The 22260-nt window shown below is 38.6% G+C and overlaps 1 protein-coding gene across 1 annotated transcript in view; it reads left to right on the top strand.

Annotated features, from left to right (window-relative positions):
- Positions 1-22260, top strand: part of rcl1 (RNA terminal phosphate cyclase-like 1) — a 34456-nt gene that overhangs the window by 7198 nt on the left and 4998 nt on the right. The window contains exons 3-7 of the mRNA XM_061966253.2: positions 1888-2063; positions 3538-3612; positions 3693-3817; positions 4009-4134; positions 7610-7766. Of these exons, the coding sequence (XP_061822237.2) occupies positions 1888-2063; positions 3538-3612; positions 3693-3817; positions 4009-4134; positions 7610-7766 (659 nt within the window). The remainder of the gene's footprint in view (positions 1-1887; positions 2064-3537; positions 3613-3692; positions 3818-4008; positions 4135-7609; positions 7767-22260) is intronic.

Here is a 22260-nt window from a genome sequence, read left to right as displayed (position 1 = left end):
CCAATCATTACAATACCAACCCACTCAATTCCCAAGGTAATTGTCCCCTAATGCCAATAACATATATAGACACGTGAATATATGCAAACATAGATTCAATCTAACGAAATATATTAAAGATAAATAAATGAATAGATAAGGTAAAAATAAATCAATCAATAATACATAAGATATACAATAAAATAAAATGTAAAAGTAATCATTCCATTTTTAAGTGTCTTGATGTTGTGACTGATGATGAAAATACTTCATTTTGATCTATCTTTTACATGAGCTTACCATCATGAATTATTCTGATCACTCGCCTGTCACTCTAAAAACACTTACCACTCCACTTCAACTTAAAGACCGCATAAGTCCGTTCCAGGTGGTTAATAATAAATAGTGTTATTCATGTCTACCATTGTGATCAAACATTTTCTAGCATTCCACTCTCCAAAATAATACAATTATGTATGACCCCTGCTGATATCGCATCGGATCAATGTCGGTTTCGGCCAATATCGGAAGGGAAAAAGTAGCATGGGGATACCTATGAAATACAAAGATTTGAAGGCCTACTGAAAGCCACTACTACCGACCACGCAGTCTGATAGTTTATATATCAATGATGAAATCTTAACATTGCAACACATATTTATTGCACTTTAGCTTACTAAAGTGCAATTTTAAATTTTGCGCGAAATATCCTGCTGAAAACGTCTCGGTATGATGACGTCTGCGCGTGACGTCACGGATTGTAGCGGACATTTTGGGACAGCATGGTGGCCAGCTGTTAAGTCGCCTGTTTTCATCGCAAAATTCCACAGTATTCTGGACATCTGTGTTGGTGAATCTTTTGCAATTTGTTCAATGAACAATGGAGACAGCAAAGAAGAAAGCTGTAGGTGGGAAGCGGTGTATTGCGGCAGGTGTTGTGCTGGTTAACGCACCCCCGCCGTAGAATGCACCCCCTGACTGTTGTGCCGGATAACACAGCCGGTGTTTCATTGTTTACATTCCCGAAAGATGACAGTCAAGCTTTACCATTGGCCCGTGGAGAACTGGGACAACAGAGACTCTTACCAGGAGGACTTTGAGTTGGATACGCAGACACGGTACCGTGAGTACGCATGCAGCTGCGGCTTCCAAACATTTGATCGCTTGCCCGTACGTGCGTGCCGCTATGTGCATGTCACGTACGTAACTTTGGGGAAATATATGTGCTGTATGAACTTTGGGGAGGTGAACGGTACTTTGGGCTGTGGGATTGAGTGTGTTGTGCAGGTGTTTGAGTTGTATTGGCGGGTTATATGGACAGGAGGGGGGGGCGTTTGTTATGCGGGATTAATTTGTGGCATATTAAATATAAGTCTGGTTGTGTTGTGGCTAATAGAGTATATATATGTCTTGTGTTTATTTACTGTTTTAGTCATTCCCAGCTGAATATCAGGTCCCACCCGCCTCTCGCAGCATCTTCCCTATCTGAATCGCTCCCACTGCCCTCTAGTCCTTCACTCTCACTTTCCTCATCCACAAATCTTTCATCCTCGCTCAAATTAATGGGGAAATCGTCGCTTTCTCGGTCCGAATCGCTCTCGCTGCTGGTGTCCATGATTGTAAACAATGTGCAGATGTGAGGAGCTCCACAACCTGTGACGTCACGCTACTCGTCTGCTACTTCCGGTACAGGCAAGGCTTTTTTATCAGCGACCAAAAGTTGCGAACTTTATCGTCGATGTTCTCTACTAAATCCTTTCAGCAAAAATACGGCAATATCGCGAAATGATCAAGTATTTCAGTAGGCCTTTAAAATGATACTAACAGGCATCGTACTCAAGTTCAGTATGGTAGGAAGAACTGATAAATAGCCCTCTATTCACACTTTTTGGCTTGTTTCTCCTTCAGGCACAGTGTTATTCTACAGGCCAGGGTTACTTTACGGGGGCTCTATAGAACACGACTGCAGCCTGCAGCGCTCCATAGGGTACTACTTGGAGGCCCTGCTCATGCTGGCGCCCTTCATGAAGACCCCTCTGAAGGCCACCCTCAGGGGCGTCACCAATGACCCCACGGACCCAACGGTAAGACGACACTTTGGTTCTTCAAAGCAACAAGAGGGTCTCAGTCATATAAATGTTAAAAATAAGTCATGGTATTATTCAACGCTTACAGTAAATCTCGAGATCAACTTTGGATCTATCTGTCAATATTAAGTTAAAGTTTCTTTTAAATGTTTTATGCCATTTTGTGAAAGTCGTCCGTTTTTTTATGGCAAAAACACAAAATATGCAATATTTTAGCCCCAAATTTTAAAGTGGATTGTTAAAAAAAAATCCTTGAAATTAAAAAATGACTGAGTTTGGTTAAAAAATTGCTACAATTTGTGTTATATCTTTAACAAAAATGTGTTATACCTGCTACATGGCTTATCTCGGTACATTTATCCACAGTTTTGTTTTTAGTACTTACTAGTAATTTTATTTTTCTTAAAGAACAGACCAGGATTGGCAACCATAAATCATAAATAATTTTACATTATGTTAATAAAAAATTTTTTTTGACAATATTCTAACCTAATTCTTGATTATGGAAAATTGTAAATTGTTCTTTGAGTGCAACATGAAAAACACAATGTGTTTAATGCCCATCCATCCATCTATCTTCTTCCGCTTATCCGAGGTCGGGTCGCGGGGGCTTTTAGTTTAAATTAAATTCATAACATTGATTTTGTGACATTATTATTTTTTCAGCAATGACCGTTTTGAAGAAGAAAAAAGCCTGCATGGCAGCTTTTTGTGTGTGTATGTATATATATATATATATATATACATATATACACACTCATACATATATATACAAAAATGACTATATATCTATATATATACACACACATATATACTTATACACACATATACATATACACACACATATATAAATATATATATGTATATATATACACATATACATATACACACATACACACACATATATATATATATGTGTGTGTGTGTGTGTGTGTATGTACATGTGTGTATATGTATGTATGTATATATATATATAATATATATATATAGTCATTTTTGTATATGTATGTGTGTGTGTGTATATATATATATATATATATATGTGCATATGTGTGTGTGTGTGTGTATATATATATATATACAGTATATATATGTGTATGTATGTATATATATGTATATATATATATATATGTGTGTATATTGTAAAATTTATATATTATATATATATGTGTATATTGTAAAATTTAATATTTGATGTGAATTAATTGACCTTGAATAGGTCAGTAATTCATAACATTGATTTTTAGACATTATTATTTTTTCAGCAATGACAGTTTTAAAGAAGAAAAAAGCCTGCATGGCAGCTTTTTGTTAATAGTAATACCTTTTTTGATTTTATGTGCGGAGTGCCGATAAAAATTAGCTTTTTGCGGTGCAAATGGCCCCCGGGCCTCACTTTGGCCATTATCAGTGGATTAGCTAGGATGTGTGTTGTCATGGAAACAGTGATGGTTGTTGCTGCCCCCTGCAGGTGGATATGCTGAAGTCCACAGCTCTTCCTGTGATGAAGAAGTTTGGCATCGATGGCGAGGGCTTGGACCTTAAGGTGGGCACCCAGGATATCACGTTGCACTTTAATAACATCAAATACGGACGCGCCTGACTCTCATGTCTCGGTGCTCTCAGGTGTTGAAGAGAGGAATGGCACCCGGCGGCGGCGGGGAGGTGGTCTTTACGTGTCCTGTCAAGAGGATCATCAAGCCCGTGCAGCTCACAGAGCCAGGGAAGATCAAAAGAATCCGAGGTGTGGCGTATCCTTCTGGAAATGTGCATCATCAGCACTTGTGTGAGACTTGATGAGGAGAATTTAAAGTCTGGGATCAAGACCGTGTCACCCAGGCCAGATCACATCAACAGTCTTCTCTTCTTTATCTGGGATAGCCAGAGCGGTCTGGGTCACAGAGCAGTATATGCATTATATGCCTTGACTAGTCTCAACTAGATATTCAGTCAGAGTTTCCCCTCAGATGGCAAACAGGATTGTGGAGTCGGCCCGAGGGGTCCTGAACCAGTTCATTCCGGACATCTACATCCACACGGACCACATGAAAGGAGTCCACTCTGGCAAGTGAGTCTCATCACAGGACTGCATCATGGGTTTCTCTTTTCACATTCCATCATAGTTTAGTCAATAGCTTGATGAAACTGCAATACCTGCTCTCACCACTGGGTGGCGCTGCACAGACCAGCGTCAAAATGTTCCCATAGAACTCCATGCTAACCCCATTCTCCTTGCAGGGTCGTCATGGAGGCATTGAGGAGACATTTATAAATCATATTTATACAAAAATTATCTCAATTATTTTCGTGGTATTGTTGAATGTACTCAAAGTACACATACACACCTATAACCAAGTTGTATTAAAAAAATATATATATAGCCACTCGTGATGTGCGATACCACACATTTTCTTTCCAATTTGATACCGAGTAAAATTCAGGATGGTATCAGCGATACCGAGTATGCAGATATACCTATTAGGGCTGGACGATTATAGCAAAAATAATTATTTGTATTAATATTGTAATCACAATTAATTACTCAATTATTCATTAATTTGAAGATATAAGTGTTTATTATACCACCAAAACTCAACTTTAAATACAGTTGAAAAAAAGCCTGCATATAAATTAGTGACGAATAAACCACAAGTAAACTAATAGCAATAGAAATACTATATATTTATATATATATATAGAGCTGTATCGCTCGGTTGGTAGAGTGGCCGTGCCAGCAACTTGAGGGTTCCGGGTTTGATCCCCGCTTCCGCCATCCTAGTCACTGCCGTTGTGTCCTTGGGCAAGACACTTTATCCACCTGCTCCCAGTGCCACCCACACTGGTTTAAATGTACGGTAACTCAGATATTGGGTTTCACTATGTAAAAGCGCTTTGAGTCACTAGAAAAAAGCGCTATATAAATATAATTCACTTCACATCTAATGACTAGCAATATAAAAAACAATAAAATTCATTTTTTTCGTTTTGCTTTTAATTCAGTTTTTTACCTTTTACACTAAATTGGCCCTAGTGTGTGAATGTGAGTGTGAATGTTGTCTATCTGTGTTGGCCCTGCAATGAGGTGGCGACTTGTCCAGGGTGTACACCGCCTTCCGCCCGAATGCAGCTGAGATAGGCTACAGCGACCCCGAAAGGGACAAGCGGTAGAAAATGGATGGATGGACCTTTTACACTTATTTTACCACCATAGTGTGGGCTTTTTGTGTCTTAATAAAATTTAGTTAAGCACCAATGATTGTCACACACACACACACACACTAGGTGTGGTGAAATTTGTCCTCTGCATTTGACCCATGCCCTTGTTCACCCCCTGGGAGGTGAGGGGAGCAGTGAGCAGCAGCGGTGGCCGCCCCCGGGAATCATTTTGGTGATTTAACCCCCAATTCCAACCCTTGATGCTGAGTGCCAAGCAGGGAGGTAATGGCTCCCATTTTTATAGTCTTTGGTATGACTCGGCCGGGGTTTGAACTCACGACCTACCGATCTCAGGGCGGACACTCTAACCACGAGGCCACTGAGCCGTCCTCACATAATAAATAATAAATCCTCACATTTATTGGTGCGATACATCTTAGGACAATTGTCACCAGTAATTTAGGTCAAAGCATAATAATTGTGTCAATGTATCAATAAGTGCTTTAAGTACATTATGCTTGTGCAAGGTACTTTTTCGAAACCTTTATTTTGTTAGCGCAGTCAGACCGGTTGTGGCGCGCCGCGCTCTTATTGTGAAGGGCTAAATTGTTCTCCGCTTGACGAGTAAAGAGGTGACTCATTTGAGGCTGCTAAAAAAAGAGAAGACTGTTTGTACATTGATCTTACATGGATGATGTCATTCACAACAACACGAGCAGATGGGATGTGTGTGTATGGATTGATCTCGCTAGCTTTAGCTTCTTAGTTTAGTCGCTGTTTCAAGCGGCCGTCTCGACATTTAGTTAGCCCAGGGGTCGGCAACCCGCGGCTCCGGAGCCGCATGCGGCTCTTTGATCACTCTGATGCGGCTCAGCAGCTTACTTGCTGAAGTCCCCAATTTTCCCGTGAGACTTCCGGATTTCAGTGCCTCTCGCAGAAATCTCCCGGGATTAATATCCACCGATTTTCACCCTTACGGCTATAATAAGGGCGTGCCATGATGGTACAACATTTGGCGCCCTCTACAATCTGCATTAACAGAGTGCCAGCCCAGCGCTTGTTATACAATATACATCGTCTGCTTGCACACGTACGTGTTAGCAAGGCATACTTGGTCAACAGCCACACAGGTTACACTGACGGTGGTCATATAAAACAACTTTAACACTCTTACTAATAATGCGCCACACTTTGAACCAAAACCAAACAAGAATGACAAACACATTTCGGGAGAACATCTGCACCTTAACACAACATAAACACAACAGAACAAACACCCAGAATCCCATGCAGCTCTGACTCCTCCGGGCTACATTATACACCCCTGCTACCACCAAACCCCGCCCCCACCCCAACCCTGCTCCCTCACACATCAAACCCCCCCCCTCTGTGCGTCGGTTGAGGTGGGCGCGGTTTTGGTAGCGGGGGGGGGGGGTGTATAATGTAGCCCGGAAGAGTTAGGGCTGCATGGGATTCTGGGTATTTGTCCTGTTGTGTTACGGTGCAGATGTTCTCCCGAAATTTGTTTGTCATTCTTGTTTGGTGTGGGTTCACAGTGTGGCGCATTATTAGTAAGAGTGTTAAAGTTTTTTTTTATACCGCCACCGTCAGTGTGACCTGTGTGGTTGTTGACCAAGTATGCCTTGCTGTCACCTACGTGAGCACGCGGAAGCCCCATACAACGTGTGGCTGATCAGGCACGCTGACTGCAGTGAGTGCTATATGCTGTACCATCACGGCATGCATGACGCTGACAAGCGCCATTCATATAAATCCCACGTGCCGCACCAGCTTTCAGATTCCACATAAAGGTGTGGGCAGCGTGTCTGAGACCCCTGGTTATACATAGCATAAAGCAAACAAAAAACTTTGTATGCAGTGTTACTTAATTTAAAATTTTCTATAATTTGTGAAACTGGTCAAAATGGCTCTTTGACTGGTAAAGGTTGCCGACCCCTGAGTTAGCTCGACATTATTTTGCCAAACAAATGTTCCTTCTCCTCACAATGACAACATTTCACTCACATTTATGTACATTTTCCTGATATTACTCTCAATCACAGTGCGAAACAAATGGCGGCGTTATTCTGCACTGAAGGCGTTATCTTACTAATATTCAACTATGTACGTTGTGTCTCCAAATAGCCTCCAGTAAAAAGGAACATACACTTACTGTTTCATAATACTGAGTAACTCTTTTTAATTGCCAGTTAATTTCGTAAAGAAATGACAGCCTGAATGACTGTGAATACTATGCTGGTAGTTGTTCATAAACGCCAAAATATTGCGTGTTTGCAGCAGATGTCCAGTGGGGCTACGTGGTTGTTGTCGCCGGCCTCGCAGTGTAATACCATCGCACTCATTTGTGAAACCTGGCTTTCCCGCAGGTCGCCTGGTTTCGGTGTGACGCTGGTAGCGGAGACTCTGGAAGGGGTTTTTCTCAGCGCCGAGATGGCGTCCACGCCGCAGGGACAAGGAGACCCCGTTTTGCCTGAGGACCTCGGGCGCAACTGTGCCAAGCTGCTGCTGGAGGAAGTACATCGGGTAAGTATTGCTGCGACATTCATGTTTTGGGGTTGTCGTGCACCGTAATGAGTGGGCCTTCTGTTTGGCTCTTAAGTGGGAACTGCACTTTTTTTGGAATGTTGCCTATTGTTCACAATCATTATGAGGGACTAAAACACGTCTATTTTTTTTTTTTTTTTTTACAATTTTAAAGATGATTAAAAAATGCTTAAAAGATGCGGCTAATGGAAGTCACCGTTGTCTCTAAAGTCTCTAAAACAACTTCCAAACCCTCCATCAACATTTTATATACACACTGCAAGTCTATATATAATGTAGTAACAGGCACCTTCATAACAATATGTAATATGTACAATATACACACTGCAAGTATATATATAATGTAGTAACGGACACCCTCATAACAATATGTATTATGTACAATATACACACTGCAAGTATACATATAATGTAGTAACAGACACCTTCATAACAATATGTAATATGTACAATATACACACTGCAAGTATATATATAATGTAGTAACAGACACCTTCATAACAATATGTAATATGTTTTATATACACACTGCAAGTATATATATAATGTAGTAACAGACACCTTCATAACAATATGTAATATGTACAATATACACACTGCAAGTATATATATAATGTAGTAACACACCTTCATAACAATATGTAATATGTACAATATACACACTGCAAGTTTATATATAATGTAGTAACAGACACCTCCATAACAATATGTAATATGTACAATATACACACTGCAAGTATATATATAATGTAGTAACAGACACCTTCATAACAATATGTAATATGTACAATATACTCACTGCAAGTGTGTGTATGTATATATATATATATATATATATATATATAATGTAGTAACAGACACCTTCATAATATGTAATATGTACAATATACACACTGCAAGTATATATATAATGTAGTAACGGACACCCTCATAACAATATGTAATATGTTTTATATACACACTGCAAGTGTATATAATATGTAGTAACCGACACTTGTATAACAATATGTAATATGTACAATATACACACTGCAAGTATATATAAAATGTAGTAACAGACACCTTCAAAACAATATGTAATATGTACAATATACACACTGCAAGTATATATATAATGTAGTAACAGACACCTTCATAACAATATGTATTATGTACAATATACATACTGCAAGTATACATATAATGTAGTAACAGACACCTTCATAACAATATGTAATATGTACAATATACTCACTGCAAGTGTGTGTGTATATATATATATAATGTAGTAACAGACACCTTCATAATATGTATTATGTACAAAATACACACTGCAAATATATTTATGATGTAGTAACAGACACCTTCATAACAATATGTAATATGTACAATATACACACTGCAAGTATATACATAATGTAGTAACGGACACCCTCATAACAATATGTAATATGTTTTATATACACACTGCAAGTGTATATAATATGTAGTAACAGACACCTTCATAACAATATGTAATATGTACAATATACACACTGCAAGTAAATATATAATGTAGTAACCGACACATTCATAACAATATGTAATATGTACAATATAGACACTGCAAGTATATATTTAATGTAGTAACAGACACCTTCATAACAATATGTAATACAATATACACACTGCAAGTACGTATAATGTAACAGACACCTTCTGGCAACATGTGTGTTCCTACTTCAGGAATCAAACACAAGTGTGTTCTAATCATGGCAGACTTGGTAATAGACGACGAAAACGACTATTTTTGGACAAATGAGGATTCACAACCTTATACATTTGAAGCTAAATATACTGCTGCTTCTAGAAGCGAGCACGAAGCAAGAGCGAGACGTTGGAGCAGACAGAAGCCAGGAGAGGGGGATGAAAGCGATTTTGACGCTATAAATATGGAAGTTGGAGCCAAGCTATTTTTACATAAATGGAGTGCTTACCCAAATAAACCGAAGAAAAAAACATCCCAGACCAGCTGGACCAAACACACAACTGTCCATGGAGTTAGTCACTTTAATATTGAACATGATACACACAGCACGTCATGCCTGTTATTACAACTACAGTACATACACTGTCTGGCTAGCCGTGTACAAACAAAACATGAAATAATACTTTACAGATACTGCAATATGATTGTTCATGTATTTCACTCAGTACAGATTGATGTCCTATCACATTGTTGCGCATTACAAACTCAAACGTGTTTCATGTTGACTTAGAAGCTAGCTTATCTCTTTTCGTAGTTAGCTTTTACGGCTAACACCGTAGCATGTAGATGTGTTAGTACACTAGAAAAATAGTTCCTCAGTGTTCACTCTTACAATAACAATGTTGCTACAGTTTGGTTATTATACACGTTACAGAACGTAAATGAATTATTGTTGGCGGTTTTTGAATGCATTTTTAAAGTGATTTACTGGTAGAATTGATTGCTAACATTAGCTGCATTGCTAGCCACCAAGAGCGAAAAAAACATTTTGTCTTCTTGTCTCTCATAATGATTATGAACGATAGGCAAAGTACCCCCCAAAAAAGTGCAGTTCCCCTTTAAAGGGGAACATTATCACAATTTCAGAAGGGTTAAAACCAGTAAAAATCAGTTCCCAGTGGCTTATTTTATTTTTCAAAGTTTTTTTCAAAATTTTACCCATCACGCAATATCCCTAAAAAAAGCTTCAAAGTGCCTGATTTTAACCATCGTTATATACACCCGTCCATTTTCCTGTGACGTCACATAGTGATGCCAACTCAAACAAACATGGCGCATAGAACAGCAAGCTATAGCGACATTAGCTCGGATTCAGACTCGGATTTCAGCAGCTTAACACTGTCTGATAAGATAATTACTAACAACTATGAACTAGGTTTACAGCATATGAAATACATTTGGCAACAACATGCACTTTGAGAGTGCAGACAGCCCATTTCAGGCACGCTAAGAACATATATTTTTCCACGATTTCAGCACTCAGGTTAACCATACCTAAATAGACACAAAATACTGCATTACACAAGACTACCCGAATGTACTCGAATGATTGAAAAAAATAAATGTTTTTAAGCTAAATTATTGGTAAACACAGTTTATGTATAATAATTTACGTAAAACTGCGAGTAATGAATAAAGTTTTCATCAATTAATGTATTCTGTAGACATACCCTCATCCGTTCTCTTTTCCTGAAAGCTGATCTGTCCAGTTTTGGAGTTGATGTCAGCAGGCCAGGGAAGCTAGGGTCGATATTCTTCTCTGTGAGCCAAGACATCCAGGGGGTTTAGCTCGCTCGTCTGCGGGAACAAACTGCCGCCATTGCTTGCCGTGCTACCGAGGTCCTTTGTCCCTGAATTGCTCACACACTCCGGCAGATTCAATGGGGGTCTGGCGGCAGATTTCTTTGACTTTATCTTAGGAAATGCATCTGCTTTGAGTGTCGCAGGATATCCACACATTCTTGCCATCTCTGTCATAGCATAGCTTTCGTCGGTAAAGTGTGCGGAACAAACGTCCAATTTCTTGCCACTTTCGCATCTTTGGGCCACTGGTGCGACTTGAATCCGTCCCTGTTCGTGTTGTTACACCCTCCGACAACACACCGACGAGGCATGATGTCTCCAAGGTACGGAAAACAGTCGAAAAAACGGAAAATAACAGAGCTGATTTGACTCGGTGTTTGAGAAAATGGCGCGTGACGTCATCGCTCCGAGAGCGAATATTAGAAAGGCGTTTAATTCGCCAAAATTCACCCATTTAGAGTTCGGAAATCGGTTAAAAAAATATATGGTCTTTTTTCTGCAACATCAAGGTACCGTATTTTCCGCACTATAAGGCGCACCTAAAAACCACAAATTTTCTCAAAAGCTGACAGTGCGCCTTATAACCCGGTGCGCTTTATATATGGATTAATATTACGATTCATTTTCATAAAGTTTCGATCTCGCAACTACGGTAAACAGCCGCCATCTTTTTTCCCGGTAGAACAGGAAGCACTTCTTCTTCTACGCAAGCAACCGCCAAGGTAAGCACCCGCCCCCATAGAACAGGAAGCGCTTCTTCTTCTACTGTAAGCAACCACCCTCCCGCGTAGAAGAAGAAAAAGCGCGCGGATATTACAGTACGTTTCATTTCCTTTGTGTGTTTACATCTGTAAAGACCACAAAATGGCTCCTACTAAGCGACAAGGATCCGGTTCATGAAAAGACGCAATCTCTCCATCCGCACACGGATTACTATTTCACAGCAACTGATATTCCTGTGAACCGCACTGTGGATACAACGGGAGCACGTACGGTGAATATTCGCACCACAGGGAATGAGAAGTCATCCTTCACTGTGGTTCTAGCTTGCCATGCTAATGGCCAGAAACTTCCACCCATGGTGATATTCAAAAGGAAGACCTTGCCAAAAGAGACCTTTCCAGCCGGCGTCATCATAAAAGCTATCTCGAAGGGATGGATGAAGAAAAGATGAGCGAGTGGTTAAGGTAAGTTTAAGTTTACGCGAAGAGGCCGGGTGGCTTTCTTCACGCAGCTCCGTCCATGTTGATATACGATTCCATGCGCGCCCACATCACGCTGGTTTTAATATATTATTAAAGTTTGACTGACCTATTTGACTGTTTTTTTGACATTCCTTTAGCGCAGTTAGATGCGGCTTACAACACGGGGCGGCTTATAGGTGGACAAAGTTTTGAAATATGCCGTTCATTGAAGGCGCGGCTTATAACCCAGGGCGCCTTATGGTGCGGAAAATACGGTATATATTGACGCTTACATAGGTCTGGTGATAATGTTCCCCTTTAAGGGAAATGAGTCATATTTGAGGTTCTCAACAAACTGTTATTTTGCAAAGTTTTATGACAGCGTTTTTGTTAATCAAATATAGACGTTTAAGGCAACGTTATGCAAACAAGCACAAGGCATTTTTTTGTGTTGTGGGCCTGTTGTGTGACAATTGCCATTGTTTGCCTGAATAGCTGTCGCACACAGTCAGGACATTAGGAGGACGTGCTGCTGTTGGTTGCTGGCATTCCCCTCTAATGACCCTCAACCCCAGTCTGGAATGCAGCTGTGAACCATGTGAAAGTAGGATGTTTTGGTGCGCACACGTTCTCCACCTTCTGGATGTCGCTGTCTTCAGTTGTAGAGTAGAATACGAACCAAAATTGCGGAACACAGCCGCCATGCTAGTGACTAACCACGCCCCTTCAGGAGCAGATAGGACATGGTGTCATTTATTGAAATGGGATTGTAAGCTATGAGGCTTTGTTTGGCCCGTTTGTAGGGTGCCAGTTAGACCAGGGGTGCTCATTACGTCGATCGCGATCTACCGGTTGATCTCGGAGGGTGTGTCAGTCGATCACCAGCCAGGCATTAAAAAAATAGTCCTAAAAATGAGCGATCATAAATCTTCACTATGATGTCACTTTCGTCACTTGATTGACATTCACGGCACCCGAGGGTCTTCTGAGATGACGCTGGCTGCTGCCAGCTCATTAAAATTACCGACAGGAAGGCGAGAAACACTTTATTTCAACAGACTCTGGCGCCATACCTGTCGTCAACACTCCAAAGACCGACTGCACAGTTGCACAATAAAAGCTCTGCTTCATCCTGCCTGCGCTACCAAAATAAGAGTCTCAGAAAGCTGGCGTGCACAAGCTAGCAAGCTACGGAGTTTGCCGACAATGTATTTCTTGTAAAGTGTATACAAAGGAGTACGGAAGCTGGACAAATAAGATGCCAAAAACCAACCACTTTCATGTGGTATTGGACAGAAAGGAGGACTTTTTTTCTCCTCCATTCGAAAATGCGGACGTTATCATCACCACTGTCTGATTCCAATCAATGCAAGTTATCACAATCAGGTAATACACCAACTTATATTCTTGTCTTCATGAAAGAAAGGAATCTATATGTGTTAAACATGCTTGTATTATCTTTAACCACCTTTAACTTGTTAACAATATTAACTATATGTGTTAAACATGCTTGTATTATCTTTAAACACCTTTAAGTTGTTAACAATATTAACTATGTGTTAAACATGCTTGTATTATCTTTAACCACCTTTAAGTTGTTAACAATATTAACTATGTGTTAAACATGCTTGTTTTATCTTTAACCACCTTTAACTTGTTAATATTAACTATATGTGTTAAACATGCTTGTATTATCTTTAAACACCTTTAAGTTGTTAACAATATTAACTATATGTGTTAAACATGCTTGTATTATCTTTAGCCACCTTTAAGTTGTTAACAATATTAACTATATGTGTTAAACATGCTTGTTTTATCTTTAACCACCTTTAAGTTGTTAACAATATTAACTATTTGTGTTAAACATGCTTGTATTATTTTTAACCACCTTTAACTTAACAATATTAACTATATGTGTTAAACATGCTTGTATTATCTTTAACCACCTTTAAGTTGTTAACAATATTAACTATATGTGTTAAACATGCTTGTTTTATCTTTAACCACCTTTAAGTTGTTAACAATATTAACTATTTGTGTTAAACATGCTTGTATTATTTTTAACCACCTTTAACTTGTTAACAATATTAACTATATGTGTTAAACATGCTTGTATTATCTTTAAACACCTTTAACTTGTTAACAATATTAACTATATGTATTAAACATACTTGTATTATCATTAAACACCTTTAATGTATTAACAATATTAACTATATGTGTTAAACATGCTTGCATTATCATTAAACACCTTTAACTTGTTAACAAAAACATATATTTCATAAATAAGTAAATATAAATTATATATATATGAATGAGGTAGATCCCCACGACTTGATCAATTAAAAAGTAGCTCGCCTGCAGAAAAAGTGTGAGCACCCCTGAGTTAGACCCTGGAGGCGGGTCAAGTGCTTGGGTGATGTGGACCTGCCTCTGCAAGAGGTGGTAGTCGTATGATAAGTGGTGTCAGAAGTAGAGATGGACTGATATGGACTTTCTCTTCTCACGTCATGCAAAGAATCAAGCAAATACTTGATACTGTCACCTGATTGGCTGATCAGTGCTCACTTCCTGCGTTGCTCGGTTACCAGAGAGCGAGTGCATTTGTTCATGAAACCAACCTTGCTTCCATACTTCACCTTACTTACCACCAAGAAGGAATGGGGAAAAAAATAGAAACGTTTTATCAAACGCATTTTTTAATTGATATCTATTACGTGTCTGTCGCAGTATATATTGATACACCACATAATGTTGCAAAGCTTTCATAGACCACACCATTGAAGCCAGTCTTATAGAACAAAATATATAACCCTTTTTGTCTGTTAAGGAACATAAATTCCTGCTCATTGTGATACAAAAGAATACCTATAATAAGACCAAAACGTTGTATGTAAAGGACGTGAAAGACGCTAAAAAGTAGGATGTTGTTGACGTCCTGTTGTTTCAAGTCTTATTGGAGCCATGTGAGTCCAGTCAGGGCATCGCTGGCGGACTGTGAAAGAGCGATATTGTTGAAGGCGTCCTCTCCAGTCAGCACACAGCCAGGAGGTGGTGCGTCTGCCCCGCAGGCTCTCCGCCTGCTGGAAGATCAGGTCCATTCAGATGTCTTCATTTGAATAACTGCTCCTTTTAATAACCCCGCGCCGCCCAGACCATGGGAATTAGTAGCAGACTGTTCTTGCGGGAGTTGTTGTGATTATTTTTTTGTATTCCTCCAACAAGAAAGCAAATGCGTGTGCCAGCATGTGTGTTTGCTCTCTGGTTAATCAGTACAGTCGACTTGTAGTAAAAGCAGCACACTGTGTGCGACATCTTGTTTTTGGAGGCAGCGTCAACAATGGACATGTAAGTGGTTTGATTCTGGATGGTTTCTGTTTCATTGTGGAAAACTCGCAGCTGCTTTAACTGTCGCTTGTCACCTCTGTTGGTATAGAAATGTGATATACATGGTGTGTTTTTTGTATTTATGGAGAGGCAGTTGGCGTGCCCTGTAAGGATTGAAGGTACTTTTCTACCAAGGGAGTCTCTCGGGACACTTAAGAGATCTTTCACACACGTCACTTTTTAAAAGAGCAAACAAGTCGGCGAGTAAGAAACATGTGAAGTTCATTTGTTGCAGCGCTTAAAGGTAAGACTGTCAGATACTTTTTCTTTTTTTCTCTTCAGAGGCAGAACAGCACAATAGGTCAGAAATATAACACTTATGTGGGAATGAAACTGGAAAAAAACCATTCTATTATCACAAAAAGCAATATTTTCTGGAGGACAAAATGTAAATTTTGTTGCAATTAAGCTATATTTGCGGAGAAAAAATACTTACATTTATTAGAACTTTTTCTTTTTTCTTTTTTTAAAAACTATATAAAATGTATGAGAATAAACCTATATTTTTAGAGGGAAGAAATAGTATAACTAATTAAAATAAAGCTATATTTTTTTTGAAGAAAAAAAATTGTAACATTTATGAGAATTAAGGTATATTTTTTGGAGGGACAAAAACGAACAATTTATGGAAATAAAACTAATTTTGGAGGTAAGAGAAAGTACAATTAATGACAAGTAAGCTATATTTCCGGAGGATTAAATGGTACTATTTATGTGAATAAAGCTATTTATTTAAATGAAAAAAATAGTGCAATTAATGAGAATAAAGTTATATTTTTGGAGGAAATAAATAGTACAATTTATGAGAATGAAGCTTTATTTTTGGAGGAAAGAAATAGTACTATTTATAAAAAATAAATGTGTATTTTTGGAGGAAAAATGTTTTAAAAATTTTGAGAATAAAGGTATATTTTTGGAGGGAGAAATAGTACAATCAATGAGAATCAAGCTATATTTCTAGAGGAATAAATAGTACTATTTATGAGAATAAAGCTATATTTCGAGAGGAATAAATAGTAATGCTTATGACAATAAAGCTATATTTCCAGAGGAATAAATAGTACTATTTATGACAAGCAAGCTATATTTTTAAATGAAAAATATAGTACAATTTATGAAAATAAAGCTATATTTTTATAAGAAAAAAAAATACTACCATTTATGAAAATAAAGCTATATTTTTATAAGGGAAAAAAAATAGTACCATTTATGAAAATAAAGCTATATATTTATAAGGGGAAAAAATAGTACAATTTATGAGAATAAAGTCATATTTTTGGAGTAAGGAAATAGTACAATTTATGAGAATAAAGTTATATTTTTGGAGTAAAGGAATAGTACAATTTATGAGAATAAAGTTATATTTTTGGAGGGGAGAAATAGTACAATTTATGAGCATAAAGTTATCTTTTTGGAGGAACAGAATAGTACTATTTATGAGAATAAAGTAATATTTTTGGATGCAAAAAATAGTAAAATTTATGGGAATAAAGTAATATTTTTGGATGCAAGAAATAGTCAAATTTATGACGATAAAGTTATATTTTTGGAGGAAAGAAATAGTACAGTTTATGACGATAAAGTTATATTTTTGGAGGAAAGAAATAGTACAGTTTATGACAAAGTTATATTTTTGCAAGAAAGAAACTGCACATTTTGTTACAATAAAACTATGGAGAAATTATTGTTGTGTTTATTAGAACTAAGCTATACTTGGAAGAAAAAGAAAGTACATTTTATGAAAATAATGCTACATTTTTGTAGAATTTTTGTTTTACAATTTATGCAAATGAAGCTATATTTTTGTAAGGAAAAATAGTAAAAATTTATTAGAATAAAGCTATATTTTGAAAAGAAAAACTACTACAGTTTATGAGAATCAAGCTATATTTTTGTAGGGGGGGGAAATAAAGCTATATTTTTTGGAGGAAAAAAGGGTGTTTGTGTTACAGGAATAAATGTGTTAACAAGTAAATGTTAAATCTCCTACACAATATGTATATTTATATATAATTATTATCCTAAAATTGTGTTTGTCCAAGGCTATTTTAATGACTCATATCCGACAAGTGCTACCTTAGAACTGTTTGATTGTAGAATAGGAGCGCGACTAGACCCTTTAAAATGGATGCATGCTGCGTTTGCAAGTAGGGGGAAAAAGCTGAAAGTGGAATATTAAATCCTGAAAGTCTCCACTGAGAAAACTGTTTTTTATTATTCTGCATTTTCTACCAAAGCAACAAAAGACTGGAATGAATTTCCCTCAAGCCTGAGAAATCTAACAAATTACAATTGTTTGTTTGCAAAACATTGGTTATTGAGCAGCAAGTGTTGCTAATAGTAGTATTTGAATATGAAATACATTATATAGCATAGTACAAGTATTTTACCTGTGTATTATTGTAGTGTTTTTAGTATAGCTCTTAAAGGTATGCATTCATTTTACTCATTGTATAAATTACAGGTTTTGAGCATTTTTTTTAATGACATGTTTTTGTTTTACTTATCTCAATCAATCAATCAATGTTTACTTATATAGCCCTAAAACACTTGGTCTCAAAGGGCTGCACAAGCCACAACAACATCCTCGGCTCAGATCCCACATCAGGGCAAGGAAAAGCTCAACCCAATGGGACAATGAGAAACCTTGGAGGGGAGGAAGAATAGTCTCCACTGCAGTGTAGACTAATGGGGATCTTTAATAAACTAAACTAAACCGCAGATGTGGGGACCCCCACTCTGGGCGACCGGTGCAATGGATGTCGAGTGGATCTAGCATAATATTGTGAGAGTCCAGTCCATAGTAGATCTAACATAATAGTGAGAGTCCAGTCCATAATGGATCTAACATAATAATGAGAGAGTCCAGTCCATAGTGGATCTAGCATAATAGTGTGAGAGTCCAGTCTAGTGGATCTAACATAATAGTGAGAGTCCAGTCCATAGTGGATCTAACATAATATTGTGAGAGTCCAGTCCATAGTGGATCTAACATAATAGTGAGAGTCCAGTCCATAGTGGATCTAACATATTATTGTGAGAGTCCAGTCCATAGTGGATCTAACATAATAGTGTGAGAGTCCAGTCTATAGTGGATCTAACATAATAGTGAGAGTCCAGTCCATAGTTGATCTAACATAATATTGTGAGAGTCCAGTCCATAGTGGATCTAACATAATAATGAGAGAGTCCAGTCCATAGTGGATCTAACATAATAATGAGAGAGTCCAGTCCATAGTGGATCTAGCATATTAGTGTGAGAGTCCAGTCCATAGTGGATCTAACATAATATTGTGGGAGTCCAGTCCATAGTGGATCTAGCATAATAGTGTGAGAGTCCAGTCCATAGTGGATCTAACATAATAGTGTGAGAGTCCAGCCTATAGTGGATCTAACATAATAGTGAGAGTCCACTCCATAGTGGATCTAGCATAATAGTGTGAGAGTCCAGTCTAGTGGATCTAACATAATAGTGAGAGTCCAGTCCATAGTGGATCTAACATAATATTGTGAGAGTCCAGTCCGTAGTGGATCTAGCATAATATTGTGAGGGTCCAGTCCATAGTGGATCTAAAATAATAGTGAGAGTCCAGTCCATAGTGGATATAACATAATAGTGTGAGAGTCCAGTCTATAGTGGATTTAACATATTAGTGACAGTCCAGTACATAGTGGATCTAACATAATATTGTGAGAGTCCAGTCCATAGTGGATCTAACATAATATTGTGAGAGTCCAGTCCGTAGTGGATCTAACATAATAGTGAGAGTCCAGTCCATAGTGGATCTAACATAATAGTGAGAGTCCAGTCCATAGTAGATCTAATATAATAGTGAGAGTCCAGTCCATAGTGGATCTAACATAATAATGAGAGAGTCCAGTCCATAGTGGATCTAACATAATAGTGTGAGAGTCCAGTCCATAGTGGATCTAACATAATATTGTGGGAGTCCAGTCCATAGTGGATCTATCATAATAGTGTGAGAGTCCAGTCCATAGTGGATCTAACATAATATTGTGGGAGTCCAGTCCATAGTGGATCTAACACAATATTGTGAGAGTCCAGTCCGTGGTGGATCTAGCATAATATTGTGAGGGTCCAGTCCATAGTGGATCCAACATAATAGTGAGAGTGCAGTCCATAGTGGATCTAACATAATAGTGAGAGTGCAGTCCATAGTGGATCTAACATAATAGTGAGAGTCCAGTCCATAGTGGATCTAACATAATAGTGAGAGTCCAGTCCATAGTGGATCCAACATAATAGTGAGAGTGCAGTCCATAGTGGATCTAACATAGTAGTGAGAGTCCAGTCCATAGTGGATCTAACATAATAGTGAGAGTGCAGTCCATAGTGGATCTAACATAATAGTGAGAGTCCAGTCCATAGTGGATCTAACATAATAGTGAGAGTCCAGTCCATAGTGGATCCAACATAATAGTGAGAATGCAGTCCATAGTGGATCTAACATAGTAGTGAGAGTCCAGTCCATAGTGGATCTAACATACCGGTAATAGTGAGAGTGCAGTCCATAGTGGATCTAACATAATAGTGAGAGTCCAGTCCATAGTGGATCCAACATAATAGTGAGAGTGCAGTCCATAGTGGATTTAACATAATAGTGAGAGTCCAGTCCATAGTTTCATATCTAATATGAGAGAACAGACTATAAAGATGAACTGTTCCAGGGTCAAACTGTCGCCATCGTACAACCTTTGACTGTACAGGCGATTTTTCGAAGTCCCATTTTGAAATTCTGTAGAGAAAAAAAGTCAGTAATAAGTTAGCTACTGTTGCATCATGCTAACATTGCTACTGCTTGTGCCTGGGAGGTAAGTCTCATCCCGACAAAACACACCTGGCTTTAAGGTGGTACTCTTATTCTCATCTTCATTTTTGTCGCTGTTGCCATTTTGTACAAACCCCGTTTCCATCTGAGTTGGGAAATTGTGTTAGATGTAAATATAAGCGGAATACATCCATCCATCTTCTTCCGCTTATCCGAGGTCGGGTCGCGGGGGCAGCAGCCTAAGCAGGGAAGCCCAGACTTCCCTCTCCCCAGCCACTTCTTCCAGCTCTTCCCGGGGGATCCCGAGGCGTTCCCAGGCCAGCCGGGAGACATAGTCTTCCCCGGGGCCTCCTACTGGTCGGACGTGCCCTAAACCCCTCCCTAGGGAGGGGTTCGGGTGTACAAACCCTGTTTCCATCTGAGTTGGGAAATTGTGTTGGATGTAAATATAAACGGAATACAATGATTTGCAAATCCTTTTCAACCCATATTCAATTGAATGCACAATAAAGACAAAATATTTTATGTTCAAACTCATAAGCTTTTTTTTTTTTTTTTGCAAGTGATAGTACACTTAAAATTTCATGGCTGCAACACGTGCCAAAGGAGTTGGGAAAGGGCATGTTCACCACTGTGTTACATGGCCTTTCCTTTTAACAACACTCAGTAAACGTTTGGGAACTGAGGAGACACATTTTTTAAGCTTCTCAGGTGGAATTCTTTCCCATTCTTGCTTGATGTACAGCTTAAGTTGTTCAACAGTCCGGGGGTCTCCGTTGTGGTATTTAAGGCATTATCTTGCTGAAATAAGCAGGGGCGTCCAAGTCCATATGTTTGGATGGCAACATATGTTGCTCCAAAACCTGTATGTACCTTTCAGCATTAATGGCGCCTTCACAGATTGTGTAAGTTACCCATGTCTTGGGCACTAATACACCCCCATACCATCACAGATGCTGGCTTTTCAACTTTGCGCCTATAACAATCCGGATGGTTCTTTTCCTCTTTGGTCCAGAGGACACGACGTCCACAGTTTCCAAAAACAATTTGAAATGTGGACTCGTCAGACCACAGAACACTTTTCCACTTTGTATCAGTCCATCTTAGATGAGCTCAGGCCCAGCGAAGCAGACGGCGTTTCTGGGTGTTGTTGATAAACGGTTTTCGCCTTGCATAGGAGAGTTTTAACTTGCACTTACAGATGTAGCGACCAACTGTAGTTACTGACAGTGGGTTTCTGAAGTGTTCCTGAGCCCATGTGGTGATATCCTTTACACACTGATGTCGCTTGTTCAGCCTGAGGGATCGAAGGTCACAGGCTTAGCTGCTTACGTGCAGTGATTTCTCCAGATTCTCTGAACCCTTTGATGATATTACGGACCGTAGATGGTGAAATCCCTGAATTCCTTGCAATAGCTGGTCGAGAAAGGTTTTTCTTAAACTGTTCAACAATTTGCTCACGCATTTGTTGACAAAGTGGTGACCCTCGCCCCATCCTTGTTTGTGAATGACTGAGCATTTCATGGAATCTACTTTTATACCCAATCATGGCACCCACCTGTTCCCAATTTGCCTTCTCACCTGTGGGATGTTCCAAATAAGTGTTTGATGAGCATTCCTCAACTTTATCAGTATTTATTGCCACCTTTCCCAACTTCTTTGTCACGTGTTGCTGGCATCAAATTCTAAAGTTAATGATTATTTGCCAAAAAAAAAAATGTTTATCAGTTTGAACATCAAATATGTTGTCTTTGTAGCATATTCAATTGAATATGGGTTGAAAATGATTTGCAAATCATTGT

Source organism: Nerophis lumbriciformis, linkage group LG11 (assembly GCF_033978685.3).
Source record: "Nerophis lumbriciformis linkage group LG11, RoL_Nlum_v2.1, whole genome shotgun sequence".
NCBI classification, from domain to species: domain Eukaryota; kingdom Metazoa; phylum Chordata; class Actinopteri; order Syngnathiformes; family Syngnathidae; genus Nerophis; species Nerophis lumbriciformis.
This window is presented reverse-complemented; position numbering and strand designations above follow the sequence as displayed.